The sequence below is a fragment of the Apteryx rowi genome, unplaced genomic scaffold (assembly GCF_003343035.1).
Source record: "Apteryx rowi isolate R43461 unplaced genomic scaffold, aptRow1 scaffold_57, whole genome shotgun sequence".
Classification (NCBI taxonomy): Eukaryota; Metazoa; Chordata; class Aves; order Apterygiformes; family Apterygidae; genus Apteryx; species Apteryx rowi.
The window spans coordinates 469,051-493,520 of NW_020450838.1; the positions used below are offsets into that span (position 1 = coordinate 469,051).

Here is a 24,470-nt window from a genome sequence, read left to right on the forward strand (position 1 = left end):
CAGCAAAGATGCCCCTGGTAGATATTACATTGAGCATACAATAGGTTCCTACTTTCTCTTGTTTGCATTGCAGTGGGGGGATATGGGTAGGTGGAAGAGCAAGGAAGTTTGAGATATGCTCTGAATGTAGTTGCAGGACAAGGAAAAGCTGTTTTGTCTGGGCTCTTGGTGGTTTATTTTTTGGTGAAGTACCACAAACAAAGGAACTTTCTAAAATACTACATCACTGGAAAGTTCTCCAGATACTAAGGTTTTTCATTATGATTGGACACAAAACAAAGCCCTGTGTACCTATGCAGGGAAACCAATGCACCCTCATTAACAAAAAAGAAAGTACACCACAGCAAATGTTACAGACCAGACAATACCTGCTGAGCCAAGAGCAGATTCAAGTTACATTTTCCCACCTTTTGGGGTGGGTTTCCTCCAATCTGCTCTTGGCTCAGCAGGTATTATGATTATGATTCTGGAATTATTTTTCTTATTTATGATTTTATTTTGGGTTAAGATTTTTCCCTCTTTTCACYTTTTTTTTGTTTTTAAGTAGCCCAACAACCTCACACCCTGTAGCTACAATTATGCCTTGCTGCATATAGCATTACGAAATCCACAGGGAAATCCACAGCAGTGTCAGGATCCACAAGAAAAACATTAAAAAACACAGACTGACTTGGTTAGGAGCACCTTGTGGAAAATGAGAAGAAATCATTGACGGGATTTACAACTGCCTACCATACTTGGATACCAATTCCCTTTGGAAACAGCAGGGAACTGAGCATCCCACTCTTGGACAAATTTTGCCAGTCCCAACCTATACTTTCCGTGCTATTAGAATATCAGCCTGCTCGATACCATATGTTACCATGAATTGGTTGTTGTTCTATTTTAGTATGATCCAATTTTCTAATACCATAAACTAGCATGCAGTTTCATGAGCACTGGAGCAGCTGAACCCTGGATTCCTAGAGTTGTACTTGTCACGCAGATTCTCTGATGTCTAATAAAGCATTTGCACCTTTTGAGGTCTTACGTGCTTTGAAGATTGCCCCCCTGCCTCCAGTCTCTAAGAATGGGTGAGCTCAGACTGCCTTTCCTTCGGTGAGGGCACTAATTGGGTCTCTCTCCCTGACACAGCTGTCTATTCTCATTAAACCTGTAGGAATTCAATATTCTTGAGACTCTTACTTCTCTGTCAGATTTGGTTTAAACAAAGACTGACAGACAGCATGATTGCATAAGCTCTGTATCACCTGGAGACAAGGCTAAAAATACATTCCTGAAAACACATCCTCAGTTCTCCCCAAGCTGTGCACCTGGGAAACCAAACTTTGGACTAGCACGCATGACACCTCTAGCCATGTGATGAGGATAAGCACGAGGCAGTCTGGACTGACACGACCCTGCTTCTCTGTCTCCCGTTATTTGCTGCATATTGACACACAGTAAAGGTCTCATCCATTGTCCATGGGAGATTATGAGAGCTTTTCCACTGATGTTAAGACGCCTTTGACAGGATGCTCATTATAAAGCAGACTGCAAAGTACAGCAGTAGTTTTCCTGCTCCTAAAGACATCCATAAATAGGGTGGCATAAAATGCTTCCAAATTACAATAATTTCTAAGAATGAAAAGGATGTAGCACACGCGGGAGTTACTGATGGGGAACACAAGCACCCATGCTGAAAAAAAGACAAAACCATTCTATAGTCTTTGTAAAAGCTCTAGGGAAGAAAGCATTCAAAAGCAAAGTTAGGATTGGCTGAGCTGCTGCCTGTTCTGCTGACGGCTGCTGACAACTTCAAAAGGAAACACACGCAGACAGTGCCTGCTGCCCGTGCGCCATTCCCACAAAAGCTTTCTGTCTGCTAATTTTAGCTCTTTTGAATTACTGCGTACATTAGAGCAAACCTGCCTTCTTCGAGGAAGTCCCTAGGTCACTGCTACCTGGATCTTTCCAAGTACTGTGCAGCCACAAATCTGAAAGCTGAAAAGCCCTTGAGAAACACTGAACAGTTTCAAATCAGCACTAGTGTGGGAAAGGGCAGGGAGGGCAGCCCGGTGCAGTACGCTGCAGCGGCTTGCAAACCACTTGTCAGGGAGCCGCTGAGGAAGAGGATGGAGAGCAAATGTTCTGTACAAAATCTTATGACAGGCCGCGGTGCCCACTGGTTTCCTCTTACCAGCTGAAACGGTCCAAAAAGCAGCAAAAAGGCACAGGGAACACCCTCGTTTAGGATGGGCTTTCTCCCGTTTCTCCCTCACCTCAGCTCCTTCTTCCAGGCAGCGAAAGCCGGGATAATCAACATGCAAAAATCATTTAGCAAGAAGGAACAATACTGATCTAATCCCCAGATCGAGCGCTTGGATGGAGCTCAAAAAAGCAGAGCGAGGCGACGCCGCTCTACGTGAGACAGCGCAGGGGATGGGAGCAGGCCGTCTCCCCCTGAGGCCCCCTGACGCCTCGGGCTGTCGCTCGGCCGCGGCCTCTCCCATGCCCCCACGGCGCCTTCCCGCCAGCGCCTGCCGCGTTCGGCCGCACGTGGCTGCACTCGCAGCGCGGAAGAGCGTCGGGAAGCCGCGGAGCAGCCCCTGAGCGGAGGAAGGGCAGCCCCGGCCACAGGGAGGGCACGTGCAAAGCGAGGCCTGCGCCTGTGTTGCGGCCAGAGAACTCAAACGAAACGCGCTTCTGCAAATCTGCTCTTCGCAACGAGGTTTTCACTCACGCTTTTTGGGATGGGGGTGCGCGTGGAGAGGAGGAGTGTTTTGCTGTTTGCTGGGGATTTCTTTGAAAACTGAGCCGGATGCTTCCTAGCCCTAAGTCCCCTGTTAGAAATGAGCCTGGTCGTCACCTAAGACACTGCTAAGAAACGGTGAAATGGAAAGTGTTTCCCAAAGCGCTGCAGGGCAGGAGTCCATATTGTGTGCAAGAGCCAAAGAGCAACAGCCTCACACCCATGCTGGGGAGCCGAGCAGTGTCGGAGCCTCCCACCAGAAGATAGCTGGGGTTTTCCCCAAGCCGTGGCTTTGGCCAGACACCTCTGCCAGATCAGACTCGCTTGCCATCAGCCCTCTGTGAAGCCACGAGGAGGCCCATCTGACGCCTCCAAGCGTGGTCACCATCCTCACAGGGGGTTGCCATTGCCGGGTCGGCTCTCCTCAGCCCTGCTCACGCAGGCACCTCGACTTCTGCTCAGGGGCTGTGCCACCGGGTTTTAGGACCCTTTCAGTCCCTCCTTTCTCAGGGAGAAATGACTTCTTCCCGAGAAAGAGAGAAGCCGGGGTGATGGTACTGTAGAGCTACGTCTCGGCAGCAGGTAGAGACACTTGCTTTGCTGCCCGGGAAATGGCCAAAGTAAAACAGTGACCTTTTATTTCATCAGATCTGTTCCACCTTTGAGTGATATCTGCTGACTTCACTGAAGAAGGCATGGCTGAACACTTACTGTGCTGGAGAAAGCAGCCCGGCTCTGCGAAAAGGAACTTCTCTGCCAGACTTGTGCATTTTCTTTATATATTAAATGTAGCTTTTGGGGCCACCTATGAAATTCTAAGTCTTCAAATCAGTAACCCACTGGAGAATCTTTGTGTTGTAGATGTTACATGAATCAGAAAGAACCCAATATGACTTTGAAATCTCTGTATGAGTCTGCAGGGCTGGCAGTAAAAGAAAACTGTTTTTTTTTTTCCTTTAAAAAAAAAGAACAATTGCCTTGGAAATAATTCAGACACAATAAATGAGGGATTACTTGATATTAAGTTTTTTTGATTACAGATTTATAGTCTAGAATTAAGCAGATGTTGAGTGTTGAATAGAGTGTTTAAAAACATAAAGGCAAGTTGAAATCATAGTTTCTCCACATGTGGCAATCAGTAATCTCATTTACTGGAATTACAATTAATATGTAATGAAACAGAGTCAGCTACTATTTAAAAAACACAGAAATATTGGAGAAGCTAGTGTACAAAACCAGTAACAGATCTGCAGATTTTCCCAAATAGTGTAAATACTTTTGGATATAAATTGGACAACTTACAAAGTAATTTTCTCTGCCTTTTAAGGAATTTCTTTTAAATGAAGAATCAAGTCTTGAAATAACATCAACTTTTTTTTTTCCTGAGTCCCTGAACTCATATTCTGAAACAAGACAATCAAACCTCCATGGATTTGTCTCAATATTAAAGTTTTGTCACTCTCGTTTGCCTCTTTATTTCACAAAATGTTGCCATCAGAAGGATGAGGGACACTTCTCCTAGACCAGATAGAAGGCATTTGATAATCTYTGACACAAGTGATAGGCAGAGCCCAGGTGACCTCTCCATTTATCAGTCTTTAGAAAGAAAAGACTACATGAGCTGTGCAATTCACAGTATCACTGTATCATGCTATTCGCGTTGTTCACGACAAAACAAATCTGAAAACATGTGCACCATTATCCAGCTGGAAGACAAAGCCGGGCTCAGCACCAAACAGAGCTAGAACCAGTTCTACAGAGCTCTCTGTACTTTCAGCCCCTAGGGAGGGCAGAGGGATAGAGGACATCTGCTTTAGGTCCTGAGCTTTAAAAGAGCTGTCTCTACACTATCCAGGAAAAGAGTAACAGGCAATGAAAGCAGGAAGTAATTGGGAAATGGATATGCGGATATGGAAAGCCCCCATTTATCTTAGGGCTGGACTAATTTTCAAAAATTTAAAAATTGAAAATAACCAAACATAGGCAATGAAAAATTTTTAGCTATTCTAAAACCACAGAATTATAGAAAACACTGTTATGAGAGAACTCAAGAGGCCATCCTTTTCACCCCTCTGCTCCAAGGCAGGAATGACACCATTTGGGTCATTCCTGATAGATATTTTCTGACCTGGTCTCCGAAGACGGAGACACCGCAACCATCTGCTGCATGCTTCATTTAGCAAGCTTTTCCTCACTTGAATCTTCCTTTCCATGATTTACACCCACTGCTTTTCATCCCATTTGCTATGGCCACTGAGGCCAGATTGTTTCCTTCCTTCCTTCCTTCAGCTAATTTTTGCATACTGGATTTTTACCACGTTACTCTTTAGTCTCCTCCTCTTTAGGCAAAACAACCCCAATACCTTCAATCTTTTCTCACAGTTCCTGCTCCCCAGGCCTCTGACTGCTCTCGTTGCTCTGCCTCACTCCTAGGAAGTCCACATGCTCTAGTGCCTTTTGGTCACAGTGGACCTTGCCAGACTGGCAGTTGTAGAGAGGAACTGCAAAATTTTAACATGAATTACAGACATTGTCCAGTTATTTAGAAATAAAGTGTCAGTCCTGTTCTGGACAGGTCGTTACCACAGCTGGAAGGAAATCAGGGCTCCTGTTTTGAAGAGCTCACTTCCAACAAGAACTGAACATGCAACTTGGTACCCATGTGGTCACTGAGGGGACCACAGCACACAAAACAGAGTGACGTGGTCAGAAGTCCTTTAACAATGGAGCACAAGAAGAGACCCCTCCAACCGGTCTCACGGAGGTCCCCCATTCACCAACACATGCCGATAAATAACGACATCATGTACCAATACCATGTAGGATGGAGGCTGGGTTTGACCTGGCTATGGAGTGGTGAAAGGCTCTTAAAACCACTAGCATTCCTGTCTATTATATACTCCTAATGAGCTTCTTTCTCTACACTTACAGTTAAAAAAAAATAAATAAAGTTATGTTTAAAGAAAATACTAAACCTCCATTAGCCTCATTGGTTTCACTTCATTTATTAACATTGTCTTTTGAGGCAAGTGTATGGTGGAATAATTATCTGACACGTGGCACCAGATATTTAGTTACTAAAATAAGCATGAAATCCCTGGTGGTGTTTTTAAAATATGTGGATATTTTTGTAGAACTACAATAGCCTCCAGAAAAAGTGATCCTAAAAAGCTTCTTTTGTGTTAAGATTATATAACAGAAAATCAAGCTCTAGGGTTTAATTCCTATCAATCAACAAGATGAGTTTCATACTACTCCTGTCCAGAGAAGTTAATATACACAGTACCACAGGTCATCATAGGAGAACTTAAAATAAAACCAAGAGAGTGGTGAGTATTGCTACCTTTTGCCAGGCCCTGTTTTGTTCTTTTAATTTTAAAAATCCCAATCACTGAACTAATTCTTTAACGGCACTTAATTTGTTTTACTGATCCTAGCACCTTTAATCTTACTCAGACAGGCAGCTCTGACAAGCTGTTCAAACATACAGAGCTGTCCCTTGGAAACATTTTGCGACTTTTATGAGTCCTGGATGTCCCCCAGAACAGGGAAATATTTAAGCAGGTTTTTGAACAGAGGACAAATAAAAGTAGATGTCTTTAAAAATACAGGCCTCCAAGGCATCTCGGATTTCCCCCACTGCAGAGAACACAGAAGACTGCTTATCTTGGCTCCAAAACAGATTGATGTGTTCAGCCGGAAGATTCACTATAGCTGACAGAGAACATTTCCTTCATCATATTGCTTCACCGTGCAGGCAGATAACTCAGGCTAATAATATTCTGTCTCCTTTTTATCCTCCTATAGCCTACGCATAGCTTAATTCTTAATTCTGAAGGGCTCACAGAAGAGATTGCCCTGGTGCTAGTTTCATTTACACGTGTATAAATCAAAACTTACTCTACTGGAATAGATGGCCCTACACCAGTGTTTAAAAATAAAATCCTCAGTGAAGCCAGCAACCTCCACCCTGCAGTGGATTAGCTCAGCTCCCCTGATCATAAACCCTATGTTTTCCTAGATTTGGTCACAGCCTCCAAATTTCTAAACATCCCATCTCATTTAAATTTGCATGTAAATGGGAGCCATCCTGATTTACAAGAAATACAGCCTCACCTATCAAGAAAGCATTAGTGCAAATGTAAAATCTGCAGAAAACGGCAGTGCGGTAGGAACCTGGTATCAGTGGGAATTATCTTTATTTCTAATGAATAGCATCTTTGTTTCTTAGTAACTAATTATGGTGGAACTCTTTGCAGAAAAGCACCTCTCGGTGTGTCTAAAAGAACTGGAGTACAGCACCGAACCAGAACAACATTATTTCCAAACGTCGGATACACCCTCGCCTCCTCCTCCTAGTACTTAAGACTGCAGGATCAGGCCCTGGCCTCTCCCAGGACCCGTAAGTCACCTAGGATACCATGAACAGGAAGTTTATCATTTTGGAATAGGAACAAACTACATTCCCAGTGCTGGTCTTAACTGCCCAGAAGTAATCCTTACCCATGCAAGGAGCCCCACTGACTTCATGCACCTACCTGGCCGCCACTCCTAGCAGCAAGAAAGTGCTTGCTGTTCTGCTATAACTCAAACACCCATTGCTGCTTTCAGAAAACCCACATCAGATATCATTCTGTTTTGAAAAAGGAATTACCAAAAGCTGAATCAGAAACTCTGAAAACTACTAGCAAGACCTTGGTTTCACTTGCCCTAATCTATCATCATATTTCATCACCAATCTTATACCTGCTCAAAGCTCCCAGAAACATGCCACCACTGCCCTTTCCATTAAGACATAAAACCAGGGTTAAGTGACAGATAGTATCGATGTGGATAGCCATCTGTCTCACTCAGGAACCACTGCATTAGGAATAAGGAGAGAATTATTATACTGATGTCAATATGATAAACTATAGTCTTTTTCTTTTCTGAAGAAGAATTTCTAGTTTTTCCACTAGCACCAAAAACTCTTCCCCCCTTCAACACTCTGAACATGAGTGTACTTTCTCCTGACATCTTATCCAGAGTCTATACTAATAAAACTGTTTATTTTGGTAGAATGCTGACGTACTTATTCATTACAGTAGCCACCTTGAAACAACTATGATCGGGGAGCCAATGATACAAATTCAAACTGCTCCTTCCAGGTATTTGTTCCCAAAAAATAAATAACTTTGAAAGCTCCACTAGCTATCCTTGTTAAAATGAACAAAAAGTTTAGGGAAAATGAGTTTTCAGTGTTCTCTGAAACTGAATAGGCTACACAATCCTGCCTGCCAGACTGAAGAAGTTTCTGATCACTTCTTCCTCTTACAGTAGTGAGTTCACAGCTTTGGGACCAAACAAAATAGGACTAGAAAGAAGCTAGAGAAATCACCTAGTTCATCCCCCTCTCTAACATTTATACCTGTGCCAGAAGTCTAAGGCTATGGAGGTTTTTAAGAACAGATTAGATGATTTACTCTAGCGCTTACCATTTGTGACAGTGTGCTCCTTTCCCCCACCACTGATGTGCTCTCTCCCCCTCACCATTCCCATCAGAAATCTTTTTCTCATGTCTGACCTAAGCTTCTCTTGCTTCAGCATAACTCCTTTGTTTCTTGTCCTAACCCTACGGACACTGAAATTACTCCCTTTCTTCTTGCAGCATTACAACATGCTTCCAAAGACTCTTTTCAGGCTTTCTTCTCTTTTCTAGTCTGAGCAACTTCTACCCTTTCAGTCCTTCCTGATAAGCCACTTTTCCTAGACTTCTGATCATTCTTGCTGTTTCCTACTCCATCTCTCTCGTGAAGTGCAATATCCTAAAGAGGATACAATACACTGGTTAACATCTCCACAGTACCAATCTATGTGTATTCTTGTGAAACTGGTGCAAGTCCTCCAATGAGCAGTCAACTCTTCGCTGCCGAGCACATTTTCATGATGGGAGGTTGTACTGCAGAGGAAGAAAAGTTCTCTTGTATAATTAGAGGTTGTTCCTTCGAAGGCTTCAGATATCAGGACAGAACAAGGCTTTGCAGTGGGGACCACTCAAGGGAACAGTTTTTAAAATGTTTCTAGGTAGACAAGCTGCTGGGTTTTATTTTAGCTCCTTCAGCATGCACCTTTGTTCCCCTACTTTGGCATGACCAAAGAATAACCATTGCTGGACCAATTCACAGTATGGCAACCAAAAGCAACACCAAAGATTGAGCTAATCTATTCAGGTGGGGGGGGTGGGAGGAACAGAAGGGATGTACCTCGGTGTTATCATCACCTCCACAAGAGAAGAGCTGTATTAATAAACATGTTAGAAGATGTTTTTAGCTATGCAGTTGCTTGCAATCCCAGTCTCTGACAGAAAAGAGGCTATGTCATATCTTCATACTTGTGAACATGCAAGAGATGATAAGATGTAAGGGAGCAATTGTATTACTACAGCAGCTGGAGGTGCCTGATTGCCAAGCCCTGGGACATGCAGTGACATTGAATGACCTTCTCAATGAGTTTCCCAACCCTGCAGCATGTCCATAATCTCTCACACAATACAGTTGCAAATAGAGCTGGCTACAGGAAAAGAAAAAAGAAAAAAAAAGAAAAAAGAAAAAAGAGAAGATGACTCAAACCAATTCAGCTGATTAGTAAAAGCTTGATGAGCAAAAGTCCACTGCAGCAAAAAATGCACTGCCCGAGGCCTCATGAAATATACTGTCAACAGGAAATGAACACTCGCAGACGTGGCACACGCGGCTGTGTTTGCCATATCTCTCTGCAGCTGAGTGATGAGTCTCCAAACAGCCCTCAACTCTCTTATATACGAAGGCAGGAGCTTTGTTATCTGCACATCACACGTTACCAGGAGCTCTGTGTGTGTTTCTGATACCCTTACCTCTCAACATCCTGATGCAGTCAATCCTTCTGTCTTTCTGATGTTAGCTCTGCACTCTTTGCAATAATATAAGCACTCTTTTACGGGTTATATCCTTGGTTTTAAAAAGAAGGCATTCCTGGATAGCACAGGGTGCATTATTATAACTTGGTGACAGCCCTTTTCAGCACTTCACTTACCCTGCGGTACCAGAACAGTCCCAGAGGTAAAATACCAGAATGCCCTTCACCTCAGTAACTGGTATAATGGTTCATGAGAAAGATAATGGGAAAGCTTGAAAACAGGGAAAGGAAGCTGAATGAGGGTGTATATAGCTTTATACTTTCTGAGACACTAAACAATGGCTCAGGAATACCTGGGCACTGAGCCCTGTAAACCATCTCCTAAAGCTCGCTAAGGAAAATGGCCTTGGACAACAGCCGCCAGGTGCAGACTTCTCCTCCCACATCCCCAGGAAAGGGACAGGGACCTGCACATCAGAGGAGGGACGTAGGGAATAATGCAGGAAAAGTGCTTTCTAACAGAGCTGGTTTGCATGCAGAAACATTTGAAGCATCTCTCCTTGAAAATTGGTCCCTTAGTCCATGCACTTTCCTTCCTGGGCCTGCATAAAGCTCTGGGAAGTGCCGGAGCAGAAAGAGCTGCCTCCTTGTGCAGGGCAGGCTCCTTCCCACCAGGAATTACACTCCCTTTCGCCAGCTCTCCTGAAGCTCCCACCAGGCACTAAAAGGCAATGGCAGACAAGGGGCTCTCTCTCTCTTGCTAAATTTAACTCGGCAGACCTCAGTAGTGCTCCATGCACTCTCCTCCCTTTTCATGCCTCTAGAACAGCCTTACAGAAACATCAGAAATGGGAGCTGCTCTTCGCTGCTCTCGTGAACTCGGTTCGTGAGCCTGAAGCCTGGATTTCCTAGCATAAACTCCACTCTCTCACGCTTCCGCGTTGCTGCTTGCTCGATAAAAGCAATTGGAGCATACACAGTAGGAGGAAGGGAACACTTTTGTTTCCTCATCCCAAGAACTGAAGGTACTAAAGGTTAATACTTGGAAATCAGCAACTGCCAAGAACAAGCTCCCCACCCACCCAAAGCTTTGAAGTGTTTTCTTTCTAGCTTTACCTTGGCACGCTGGCCAAATAAGTCACAAGTTTCCGAAGGTCTTCCTGCCTTATTCTGTCGTGATTGCTGCGGGCTGGGAAGGTCAAGACAGGACCACCTCGTTTATCACGGCCACCTGCAGAAAATAAAGGATTGTTAGAAAATCAGGCAGGAAGCACATGTCAAAAAAACTATGTGCACTGAATTGATAAACATAAATTACAGCACATTCAAGTGCCTGTGCTCTCTCTGTAGCTTTCAGGCTTGCCTAATTGAGGAAGACACGCTTGCAGTTGCTGGAGCTCCAGCGAAAGAAAAAACAGAAGGAAACTTGTCGCTAGCGTTTCTTCTGTCTTTAAGCTAATACCATCAAATCTCCAATGTAATAGCCAAAGCAAGCAGGCAACGCTAATGAAATCCTACTGTGGGCAGAGTTTTAAACTGGACAACATCAAGAAAGTGGAAGTATTTTTCACTGTTGCTCAATATGCATTGCATCTTTCATTGCCAGATAGATTACAATATATCATTACATAGAGGCAATGCATCCCCGTAACGTTTATGCAGTAAGACATTCTCATCTGGCACTTCATTAGAAATTGAATTTTGATTAAAAGTTCATGCCTCCTATGCTTTCTATTCAGAGAGGGCTGCTGGCAACTGGAATGATTTTTGGTTTGTTTTTTTTCCCTACCTTAAAAACCACTCCTTTTGAACTGCCAGTGTCTGGCACTTCATGTTTTACAGCAGTTCTTAAAAGACTTAGCTATAAAAAGAATGACTCTACCCTGAATTATGCAATCATAAATACAGAGGTGAATACAACCTATTCTACAGCACCTTATTTTATTCTTTGCCATGAATAAAGTTTAATAAGCTTGAAACTGAAATCAAGTTCCATACTCAATCTTTAGTTCTTTCTTCATGCATTATCATAAGATTTCTCTGAAATGGTGTGTTGTCAGATATATGTTCACGTTGTTAGCTAGGAAAAAAAGTCATAGGAAAACTACAGTTCAAAAAGCTAGCACAGAACAGGACCTTGCAAATAAACAGCAAAAAAAAAAAAAAAAAAAAGCAGATGAATTTTGAGCTTTTCAGTGGAAACTATAATCCCTTTAACAGAAGTATCACTTCCGAGAAAGGGGAATCACATGCTTCTCTGAAGTAAATTACCTGGCCAACAGGAAGGAAAAGCTGTGCAAGGACACTGGCCTCTCAGCACCTACACGCTACACTCTCTATTGCAGAACTCAGGACACCCCCACTCTGTGGGGCCATGATTCCTATAGGGGTCCTAAACACCACCGTTTGATAGGATGAGTCCTAGGAGGCTTTGCTGTAAGAGTAGAATCAGCATGAGAGCAAATGTGAGCTTGGAAAAACAGTGTCCTAGATCACCACAGGACAAAGAACTGCTTTGAACAGATCCAAGGAGGTATCTCATGTGGCAGGAGTTCCTGGAGATGGATAAACCAGATACCAAATTGATGAGATACATGCACATACCCCTGAAACACTGTTTTTCCAGCTGATCCTATTTACCAGCCTCCACCTAAATCTCTGTGCCTAAGTTTGCCATCGGCTGTAGGCTGCTTCCTGGTCAGCACTTTATGAAGCCTTCTGAATGATTGCTCCGAGGCCCCTTGCTCCATCCATTTAGGCTGCCTAAACGTGACTCTGTATGGCAGCCTAATAGTCGATGCTCTATGGCAATCGGCAAACTACAAAGGCTAGGAAGATCGAAGGGAACTCAGCCTCGCCTTGGCTGATACAGCCCTCTGCCACATGGCATGAGCATGGGGACATACCGTAACAAATGTTCCCAAGACTGAATTTACAAGGAAATAGGCCCATTTTTATTTGCAGGCCAATATAAAAAAAAAATAAAATCCACATTTTAAGGACATTACCCCTTTGCTGGGATCATTTCACACACCATAACAATGCCAAAACCATTATCTCATGCATGATGTATCCAACAGGGAAGCAAGCCAGCCTACAGAACAGCAAACTGATACAGTAACTAAAACTAGGTGGGAAATATGTTGTCAACACAAGAAACTTTTCAAGGTTTTGAAAAATTTCCCATCATATCAAGATGTAATCAAGGCTTTCAAAAGTTTCCAGATATTGACTGAAGCAAAGACTTGAATTTGAATTGCATCCCAGAAGAACATGCTACCCACTACTCAGTCAATCAGTCTCTCTCTCTCTCTCCCTCCCCCTCTCCTCCCACCTTCTCTCCCATTCCCAATTATTTAAATATTTCTACAAAGTGGAAAAGTGCTAAAAGAAGACATCAGGAGACATCCAAACCCACAGTTATGATCCTCTCCCAGGATATGAGCCATGAGTAGCCCAGCGATGACACTGCCCACTCACCTCAATTTGCTTATGACCAGAAATGGTATTTTGGGTCTGGAACCCCTTTCCAACCTACACTTGAATCAAAGCGAGGTCTGCAAAAAGATTAAATTTTGGCAGGCTGGGCTTTTCTAGTGGAAGGGAAAAAAAAGGTTAAATCAGAAAATTCTTGACCCTTTTACTAACAGTAACACAAGAATTGTGGGCTACAAAAAGGGAAACAGAGGCCAGAACATTTCTGTCCTGTCTTTACATTAGTATAAAAATTCTCCTTCAACAGTTCATCTAACTGTTCTCAGGGGAGCAGGATAAATAAGGCTCTATCACAGGGTCAGAAGCTACCAGGACAGACTGGAGAAAATGGGTTAATTCTCTTTGGAGGAGGCAGGTTACGTGATGACCCASTTGAAGTTTTTTTAGATGATGGAAGGATAAATAAGTATCTGGACCAATTCCTTCTGTAGCACAGAAAAACAAGGAGGCAGGAGGCAAACCTTGAGAAATCTAAGCCAAAGAAACAAATGTTTCTCATTCATGATAAAAATTACTGCTCCACACTTTGAGTAATAGAGTGAAATTGTTATTACAAGTGCATCATATGTATTAAAATCCTCTGCTTGTTTCCAAATTATTCACAAGGAATCCCTATTTTTTATGAACGTCTGCATTATTTACAATTTTATGAAGAGTTTGTATGAAGAAATGTTAGGTTTCTTCCAGAACAAACCACAGTATATTTAATTCATCTTAGGACTTGCACAGTTCAGTAACTGTGGTTACTGTCTCAAATACTAGTAATATATAGCTTTTCCACTGCACTTTATTACTGCAAATGGCAGCTTTACTAGGCAGACTAAAAGGGATATTCACACCATCTAGCTTTAGTCACCTAACAGATGCCTATATTATGCCTATAGTGAGGTACAAAAAGGTGAAGAAATTTGCACAATATTTCTTAGCAAGTCACTTGAAGTATAAACCAGGTTAAATTAGGTTTTTTGACTCCTAGTCTGCTGTGTTAGGGCTTTATAGTGCTTACACTAAAAGTCAGTAACTAAAAATGTATAGAAACTCCGTCCCTGCTTGCAAGTAATCCACCCACGAAGGCTAATCTTGCCTCAAGTCAGCTTTGATCTGAACACTCATTTTTACATGCACCGTCTCTTCAGAGATCTACCCAGGATATTGTTCTAAAAGAGAATAAAAAATGGAAGGGAGTAGAGAGTCTCAATTGCTCTAATCAATATGTCCTGTCTCCTGCCTCCCACTGGGCTCACAGGCATGGGATGCAATAATCAAACATGTCATTAGGTTTGCTAATTACTGTTATTAAATGCTAAAACAAACAGCTGATAATTTCTAATTGTTTTCCAAGGTGGGCTTTCAAGGGGTTTGTTCTGATGCAGAGAGGCAAACAGATGGTCTAGCTATTAGTGCTCTGGAAAAAGGAGTCACAAAAACACATGTTCTACAGGGCACAAAGTATACTGAAAACAAATTTTTAGCCATATATGTCTTGCATTCCTCCTACAAAATCCTTTGTTGAATGCCTTGCCTGTCAGTGACTTGCTTGTTGGTTCTTCCCATCTTACTTTCTTCCAGCGTATCCAGACACCACTGCTAAATTCAACATCTGTTCCCAAAGGCAAGACCACATCATTTTTCTCCACAAATTTCTTCTTCTGCATCAAACTCAGCATATTCATGTTTGCTCTCAGCACATTATTCAGTGTGCTACAGAGTGTAGCACCACAGGGCAAGGATCAAATCGGGTGAAAATAGGTAACAATGCTCTTTAAACCACTGCCCACCAGTAACACAGGGCAATACTGCAGTGATGGCAGAAGGGATCGTGATGTGCACCGCTTCTACATATTAGAAGAAAACCTCAAAAAACTCTCAAAAACTCTACATACAGGGGCAACAGAAGCAGGTGGCAGACAACTCGGGCAATTTTCAGTGACCTCGTGATGACCACTTTTCTGGTTGTGCCTTTGACCGAGCAGAAAGGGACTCCAGCCATAAAGTCTCTGCCCTGGCAGCTGCTGGGGAAGTGACTGCCTGAACTGAGATTTTAATTCTCCCAGTAGTGGGCCCGAACACTTCTGCCTAGTTTGACTCCAACCACTGAGAGATAAGTGAAGATGTTGGTTAACCCAGAGTGTTAGCAATGTGAAGCATGGCTATGGGCCTTCCCCAGTTCATGTCCTGAGACATGTCTATCCCTGGTAAGGCACAAAAAGCTGGAATTTCAGCTTTGTGTAATCCTGTCTGTTCAGGACAGGAATTTCTATTTGTTTCCTTTAATGCAGACTTCTTGCATACAACAGACTATGATCGTATCAAGCTCTATTTTGAAGCTGCATCAGTCCAATCCTATCTACCATTCCACCACAATACTTTCCTGCCCGCGTTCATCTATGTTAAAGTGTATTCAAGCCCTCTGCTCTCTTCTGCACACTTTTTATAGGAGGAATTCACAGGGATTAACTGTAGAAACAGACAACTGTCCACACAAGTAAAGGCTCCCCTGTGACCCCAAGGACCCTGTCTAAGGTCCCACAACACATCAGCAGCAGAGCCAGGATTAGTACATAGGGCCTCTGGCCTCTCTTCAGCCGCCTACTGCAGTTCAAATGAAGACACTGCTTCTTCTGATCCCCACAGATCATAAGCTGATTCATCTTGATGCTGCAGACTGTGCTGGGACCAYAAGCGACTTTCCAGAGGAGCTGAAATACTCCTCAAAAGGTATTTCAGTCCAAAATATGGTGAAAAATTGAATGATAATGGAGAGAACTAGGCGACAGAACTAACTCAGCTGATGTCAAACGCCTCTATAAAGCGACAAACAATATGCTCTGGATTTCTAAATCTAATCGACAGATTTCCTAGGAAAGCAAAGTATCAGCAAATTAGTATCCAAAGTCTTAAAGAAAACAGTATTTCTTTTCCTTTCCCTGCCATAGCTGAGCTCTGTGCAAGCCTGCTTGCTACCACACCTACTGAGAACAGAGCTCCAGACTGAAAATCCCTCAGCTTCAACAAGCATTAATCCACTGCAAGGATCACATATAGGATCATCTGTGTAATCAACCTCAAATTCTGTTGATTCCAAAGTAGGTGCAACTAGTGCAACAGTGAAGGAAATTTAACCTCCCACAACAAGCACACCTGCAAATTAACACAGCTGTAACGCAGTCGGCAGGGTCAGATCCTCCAGTGGGTTGCTCTTTGCAGTGTCCCATATCCCTGAGTCACGTCCTTGAATCAAATCCTAATGGCAGACACTTGCACTATTATATTTAGGGAGTAAAGAATGAGTTTGTGTTCCCACCAGGAGATCCCTCGGAAGAGCAGACCAGAGCAGCAGCTGTGCATGGGATGCTCAGCACGGCTGCTGGATGATCCCGTTTCCCACCTGATGGATTTGTTTCACAATCACCCAGAGCCATGCTCTAGCTGCAGTCTGCTTCATCCAGTATCTGATCAGCAGCACAGAAGAGGTCCTCTGGGTAGTGCAGTAACCAATACGTGCCAAGACCCCTTAAAGACACAGCTCCTTCCCCCGACCTTCAAGGAGTGCTGCCAATCCCATCAGTGCACCCAGGCTTTGGGAAAAGAAGCTGGCATGGGGCTTCCGCATGAATTTGGAGAGACAACATTTTCTGGCTTGTAATATACCTTTGTTGATTTATGCAAGTATTTTGGGGTACTGCTTTGATTTTGAATGTTTACTTGCCAACAGGCCACTGAGAAAACTGTCTCATTTCCCACCAGGAAAATTATTGTCCTAGCAAAGCAAAACTAAGGAAAATCCTTTGTGCGGAAAGCAGAAAATTCAGAGAGAGTCCAGAGGAGCCCTCTTCTTCCTCTGGAATAAGCTGATTTGCTGTGTAGTTTCAAGAGAGCACTAGGCACAAGCACAGAACCACCTTCTGCAGTGTCTGTACCTTATTTACACCTGTGCTAACCAGTTGCCTTTTGCCCCAAATGCAAAGTAGTTTCCTTGATCTCTCCTCTTCTATTAAAGATACATGGGAATACCGATATGTATTTAGAAACAAATGCAGAAATTAGGCAAAACAAACCCAAACCCTCCTAAAACAAAATACCCCACTGCACACCCTCTTGCCCCTATGGAGAGGGAAGAGAACAAAACAGCACATGACAATATCAGTTATGCTGCTGATGGCAGATCTGGAAGGCACACATAAAATGAGACAAAGAGAGGCCGTATTCGCGCTGATCGCAGGCTGTTTGCCTTCCTGATTTGAGATGAGCACAAAGAAATGGCAATGGCAAAGTTTCTGACGTTCATCAGCAAAGTGAAAAATGTGATTAACTGATCCAACATAACAGACTGCCCAGGTTTCCCACATCACTGCCTGTAAACTCTCCACAATTATAGCCAAATAGAGGATCCTGTAAATTAATGAAAGTCCAGGGAGAATTCAGTTGATTGGACTTACATAATTGCTACTAGGAAGTCTTTTTTCCCTCTGGCTTTAAGAAATTTGGCCCAGAGCTGGAAAACAGTATCAGAAGGAAATATCTTTGAAATTGCTTGTTCCAGTACAGTGTTTCCATTTCAACTAGCCTATATTTTCCCCACAAAAAAATGCATTTAAAAAAAACACAACCGTCACCAGTACAGAGAGACTGTCCAGCTGTGAATTTCAGTGCTTCTACTTAGTTAGAATTAGTTCCTTAAGACAAAACCTAAGCTTACGACCCAAAGCACTTTCACAGAAGTGAAGGGACATTTCAGAGGTGATGAATCTCACTAGCAGGGCACAAGTGAACCCCCCACTGCAAAATGACCAAGATTTTGGCCTGTTATCATATCAATCATCTCAGACACTACAGTCAGCTCCCTACGTCTTTATATTGCTATATAACCTCCCAGCCTTGACTTCTATATGAGGACAACTTTCGCTTGTCTGTGTAAGTGAAAAAGAGATTCTTAGTGAGATATGTATGGAGCTCACTGTATCTTTAAGGACTAGAAAAATCTGATAGCTGGAGCAGGATGGGATCTATACAGACCTTCTTGCTTCACAGACTCAGTTCCTTCCTCTTATTGTTATTTTGAAAGTCACTACCATTAATTTTAAAGCTATACATACGAGACTGAATTTAGGACCCATCAACCTTTGTGCTCTGAAGGCTGTTCAGGAAGGCAGTCACCAAGTTCAACGTGTTTGGACTATGTCCATAGTGTTGTTTACATCCCTACGAGTTCTTGCAAGCCCTTTGGGACAGAAATTTTGATTGGGTTGATTTTTTGCCCAATGTTGTAAGGCACTTGAACCTTTTTGTGTCTCTGCGAGGCAGCACAGGTAGAATCATTAACCTCAGACATGCTAATTAAGGAAGTACATAAAGGAAAAATCTCACTGCAGTGAGAAGATATTGGTGGATCTTTCTTGGCAAGCTGCTTGTATCCAAGAGCCAGGACAGTAAGCGCTGGCAGTGACTAGCTACTCTCTGCAGAAATTGTTTAATTTAGACCATGGCTACAGTTAAAACATATGGAAAGAAATACAGCAACTGGTTCTGCACACCAGCAATGTTTTATCTGTGAATCTGAATCGTCACAACCTGTACATGAAATCAGAGATCCCAGGGAACATTTTGATTTCTATTTCTGTCTAGTCCTGATGAGGATATTTGAACAGCTCCTACAGGTAAAGGCTCTTCTATATCTTTATGAATGAATTAACATTATTAAAAGAAAAAAAAAAAGAAAAAAAGAAGCCCACAGGCTCAGACGTCATCGGAAGACCTGGAAACTTTACAGTCTAAACTTCCTCTTTTTCATCTTCAAAGAAAAATCTGCAGCAATGCATCAGCAAATTCTAGATGGAAGCATGACGAGCCCAAAACCACTAGGAAAATTCAATAGTCAAGCAATGCTATGCTATTCCTAATAGCATATTTCCTCTTTTTGGAATTTCTGCCCATTTCAAATTACATCAGGGAACAGTATGAAAAAGAAGGCATTTTTCTGTAACAAAATGTAGAATAATTGTTAATGCTTCAGTTGAACTTTTCATTCCACAGGAAAAAGAGAATGGAAACTATTACTTTGAATCAAAACTTTTTGTCCAAATACAAACTGTTTATATCATTCAAAAATAACTATTTTTGTTAGTTCTATTCCCAACCCAATACAAATTCCAGTGGCCACAATTCAATGTTTCAGACTCCCTGAAACCTGGATCTGAGTTATTCCAAAGTCTGGAGGGGCTTGGGATCTCATTTCAGCTCTTTCTCTGAAGACTGAAACATACCCATCGCACAGAAAGACAGACACGGTCCTGCACACATGGTCCCATGTACCTCTGGTGCTACGTGACCTGTGGTGTCTTCAGAGAAGTTTTCAGGAAGGTCAGTGTCTTCCCCCACAGCAGTCCTTAGCTCAGAGCAAGTTTTTCCCAGACTCAACACTAGTCTCAGAAACTAAACAACCACTGAAGACTTCCTCTTTGACTCATTCCACCAGGCATAAATTTAGTGAAACATAATTGCAAAGTTGTCCTTTCATCTGATCTATTTACACTGAACTTCTTCCTCCAAAAGACCTTTCAACAAAGCTTTCTGCTTTGTCTTCAGGCTCTCAGGCTTACTCTGGCCTATTCCTTACTTACTGGCCAGCCTACTCCTTTGTATTTGTGCCTTAAAAGCTCAGCAGACAATCCTTGGGTGAAATGTTGGAGCTGAAGTGTTGCAATTTTTCTGAACTCTTTTCCCTGTAGGGAATGGAAAGAGCAGGAAAGGCTCCTGCAAAACTCTTCTGGGTAGGCCACAGGAAAAGGATAAACGGTTTCAGCAAGGCCCATGGCATTAATCAGCTGCTAACAAGCTTTGTGATGAGGTTGAGGAAGGCAGGAAGAAAAGAGGGCTTCCCACCTGTGCTGGGACAGTCCCACCTGGCTCCCTACAAGCTCCCACCAGGGTGCTCCTTCCCTCCGACCTGCCCAGCCTCCTCGCGGGACTGCCTCCACTGTCCTCCCTCCAGCAGCCGCCAGCTGGGCACCTCAGAAGGATACGGCCGCTGCAAGGTGAGACCTGCCTGGCACCCGAGCCGCCCACCTTCCACGCTGTGGCCGTGCTTGCAAATATCTTTAACCCCGTCTCCAAGCTGCCTGCCTTAGCTCAGGCTCCGTGCGCCGGGAGGAGGGAAGCAACACAGCAAAGCGCTGCCCTCACTCTCCTGCACCTCTCGTATACGGCCTGCTATATTTCCACTGATTAATAGAAATTCTCCTATAAATATAATCAAGCAGATGAACAACATCCCAAGCTGAATTCACTCTTCCAAAGCAGCATCTGTGTTTCTCAGGAAAGGCTGTAATCACAGCTTCCAAAATACCACTTTTCGCACCTCTCACTGAAAAAAAAAAAAAAAAAAAAAAAGTACAACCTGTTTTATTTCCTTTTCTCTGTGCTCCTCTCCTTCTCAGAATACAAAAACCAGCCTCTGGCTTACAGCTTGCTCCCAAATGGTTCCCAAAGCCATTCCACTGCTGGAAACAACACAGTGAACCAACCAGGCAAAGCCAAGATTTTATTAGTGTTTAGGCAACAAGCATGTGGCCAAAGCCTCCACCCCACCCACTGCTTCATCTGCTTCCATGAGGTCCATTATAGAAACAGGCAGACTGCGACGGCGGAGGTATGTTATTGCTCACAACTGGTCAGACTATCTCTCTGCTTATGAGTACTGCAATGGGATTTTCAGGCGCTGTTTAGACACACACATGAACCTTGCTCGGGATCAGTCCAGCTTATACACGAGGTCACTGGAAGAAGTGGAGAACTAGTTCCAGGAAAAAAAAAAATCATTATCCACGCCTCAGTCCTTCAGTGCTCATGGAGGCTGATGGAGAGCCCTGTGCCTGCTGTTTGCTGCTGGCTAGAGCCAGCCAAGAGGAAGCGCTAGGCACAGAGCCCTAGACAGCATTTAGCCGGGATGAATCCATGCCCAGCTAGTTAGAGCTGTATTTCAACTCTGAAATTAAGTGCACTTCTGAAAGCTTGAGTGCTCCTCTGAGATTACAAGGCTGTACAAGTAGGTCCTGTTGTGTCTGCTCTGGAGCAGGCAGCATCCAGTGTCACTCTCCTGCTAATGGTCTGCCTTACTGTTTTGCATGGCCAAGGTTCATAAAAGTGGAACATCCACAGCATTGAAACACAAAGCATGGTATAGCCGTTGCCTTAAGTGACGTATTTGCTCCCTGCAGCCTTCCTGTAGAATCATGGTCTAAAAGACAAGCTGGTGAACCACAGCAGATGAGAAAAGAAAAAAAAAAAACTATATAACTGAGATGTTCAATTGAGAATTTTTTTGTGTGCTGATAAATTCTGCTGGTGTAAGCACAAGATGAACTCCCTTGACAACAATTTTACCTTACTGTTATTGTTAAAATTAACTGTAGTATAAAACTCTGAAGAAGACTCAATAAAATATCATTTTTTCATTGAGGAAGCTTGATTACAAATGCAATGTGCTCACAGAGTCTGTTCTAACTACAGCATGACTACGTTTTTTCTTGAAAGGTTCAGCAATTTGATTTTTTTTTGGCAAACATTTTCTCTTTTGTGCTCAAAGCATGCTCTAGGAAGTTATTCCATTTTAATTAAAAATAACCTAGCCATCAATTTAAGTATTCAAATCCTTTTCTTAATCTGTTTTATTACAACAACCCAGGGAAAGACTGAGCAGTACTTAAACCCTGGGCTGGAGGATGATGGTGGTTTTTTACATTAGCCCCAGCACATTTTATCTTCAAGGGCCACTGGCAATTATTGCCCCTGTTCATTGTGTTTGGAGACCATGGAGAGGAGGTGTAAATCCTAAGACTGCTATCTAGCTAGCTGTGTCAGGAACAGTCACATTTTGAGCAGAGACAGCTTTGGAGGGTACTGAGGTTATGAGGAAAGGGCTGTGCCTTGCCCGCAGTGAATCACATTGAGAAACTGCAGAGGAGTGTGTTGGCACATCTTATTTAACCCCCCCACAAGGCAAGCTTGGCCCAGGACAGCATCTAACAACTTGATGATCTGGTGAGAGACCGTCTGGGTCAGAATGGAGCTCGAGCACCATCAGTGGAAGGGGCTACATAAACAATCCAGACTAGCTGTCATTATTAAATATTTCATGAATTGCCAAATAATCCTGTGGCCATTTCCACATGCAGCAATGGCAGGAACCAAGAACTAAATTCCAGTATAGTCCCTGCAGAAATTCCTTCCTTTAGCTTCCCCAGAGCTCCTGGTTCAGCTTTGCTTTCTGTCCCAAACAAGCCTGCAGTTACGCCACATTTTTATCACTCTGTTCCACTCTTCAGAGGAGTGAAAGAAAATAATGACATAAAACATCTGAAGATGTTCAGAATGAGACTCCAGTGTAAGATAAAGTAGGTGTGCATGGCTGCACTGCTGCCATGCTCCTGGGTTTTCACATGATGCATTCTGGTGTCTTAAAAACTTCCCTCAAAGTCCTGCTTTTTCATGGCATCAGTCAAAAAGTTTAGGGTTTATACAGCTGCAAAACATTTGCTCAAGTCACTGCTAGACTCCTGGTTCCCATACCGTTTCACTGCCACTACATGGGAATACATTTCACACCAACTGACATTCAAGGCCACAGATTTCATGACCTGTCAGACACCTCCACTGCTCTGCAGGCTAACGGGCCCTCGTCAGCACAGTCCCTGCTCCGGCACCCCTGCGGTGGAGAGCTAAGGAGGAAGAGGCCAGGTAACTAATGGCCTCACTGCTGTGTTCCCTCATCTCTGCAGTCAACATTACTGCAGAGATGAAGGAAACAGAGCAAAGATTGCAAACAAGGGGCAGAGCAGTCTGGTTCTGGCTCTGGCTCCTTTTGATACAGGTTTTCTGATTGAAACGGGGAAGATCAACAAAAGCAGCTTGAATGGTTTGCAACCATGAAAAACACTGGCTCTGGAAACATCCCATTTTTATGCTGCCAACTTAAGCGACTTCATGCAAGGTTATGATCACTTCAGTCTTTCTCATCCCTCTTTCCCCAACAAGTTGTAATCCACCCCAGAAGCACCTAAACCCAAGCCATTCTCAAAGCATTTTACATACTACTTGGTCCCTGTTCACCTCCAAGTCCTGGAGACTCATCCCATTAATGAAGGTTGTAAATCTTYGGACAGGTTGGAGATCTTTGAGAATCTAAGTTCTGTAAATGTAACACCAATGGTACTTGCAACTGCAGGCTGATTGGGATTGCAAACCAAGTACCAGTGATTTATAGAAGCCAGTGCTTCTTATAAAGAGGAATTAATGCTATTCTCTGACCACAACTCAAAAGCAGGATCTCTGATTTGAGCCACCCAGAATGCTTAGACACAACAAATCGGGGCTGCAGCTGAGAAGCTACCCATGGGAAGCTGAGTGCTACCCATTGACCTCTTTCTCAGAATATGAAGAAAATCACCACAGGCCAGACTGCAAACCCCTCAGTATTACTGGGTGGCCCTGTTCCCCAGAAAGTCCCATTCTTAGCAGAAGAGCTAATTTAAGTACTACCAAGTCCAAACATGAAACTAGTCCTTCTTGATTGTGCAGTGCTGTATGGGCTGGCATGCAGGCTAGTAGTGTCCCTGCTGGTCTAGAGATAACAAGGGAAGGGTGCGCTCACCTGACACGAAGGCCACTTTCTCCTTTAGTATAGGAAGGACATCAGCAGCTTTTAAGCCATCATTTCGAAAAGAACCTGCAAAACAGAGGAAAAGAGGAAAGCCAAATTAGAAGAGAGTGTGTCCTAGTTCCACATTTCTCAAAATCAGACTATGTAAAGTTTAAAAGTTACATAAAAGCACCATGAGCCAGACTGATACACGAATAGCATTAGCATTGCTAGAGATGTGTTTGCAAAAAGAAAACACGGAGAATCAACTCATCCTACTTTATCTTTCAGAAGTTCTTCAAGGTTAATAAATTTCCCACCAAGGAACCAGATTTATCCTCTCTGCTGTTTTATTGATCACATTGTTGGGCTTGCACAGGTTGCACAGAGTGGCAGGAGCCTTCTCCCTTCACATTTTGAACACAGTCCAGGCAAAATTGCAGGGCGGTATTACAGAGCACACACGTTCATTTAGCATGGCCCCTTGAGATAGATTTGCCCAGGGGCTGGTTAAAAAAGGGCCTTCCCCTCCTCCCCACGTGTGCTCCACACAGCGCAGATCGAGATGGACCCGTTCAAGGTGGGGAGTACACTCAAAGGGAGGATACATTTCTTACGAGCCAGCCAAAGCTTTTCCCTATGTGAGGAGTGGTTTGGAGCCACAATGCAGCCTCGTGTAATTCATGCTGTTTGATTACATGGTAAATATACTTGGATAGGCCATTTGCCTTGCCC

The 24,470-nt window shown here is 43.3% G+C and overlaps 1 protein-coding gene across 1 annotated transcript in view; it reads right to left on the reverse strand.

Annotated features, from left to right (window-relative positions):
* LOC112973832 (kalirin) overlaps positions 1-24,459 on the reverse strand; it is a 267,351-nt gene extending 242,892 nt beyond the window's left edge. The window contains exons 1-3 of the mRNA XM_026082189.1: positions 24,447-24,459; positions 23,748-23,822; positions 10,721-10,835 (exon numbers count right to left, since the gene is read on the reverse strand). Coding sequence (XP_025937974.1) covers positions 10,721-10,835; positions 23,748-23,822; positions 24,447-24,459 — 203 coding nt within the window. The remainder of the gene's footprint in view (positions 1-10,720; positions 10,836-23,747; positions 23,823-24,446) is intronic.
* Between the last annotated feature and the right edge of the window lie 11 nt (positions 24,460-24,470).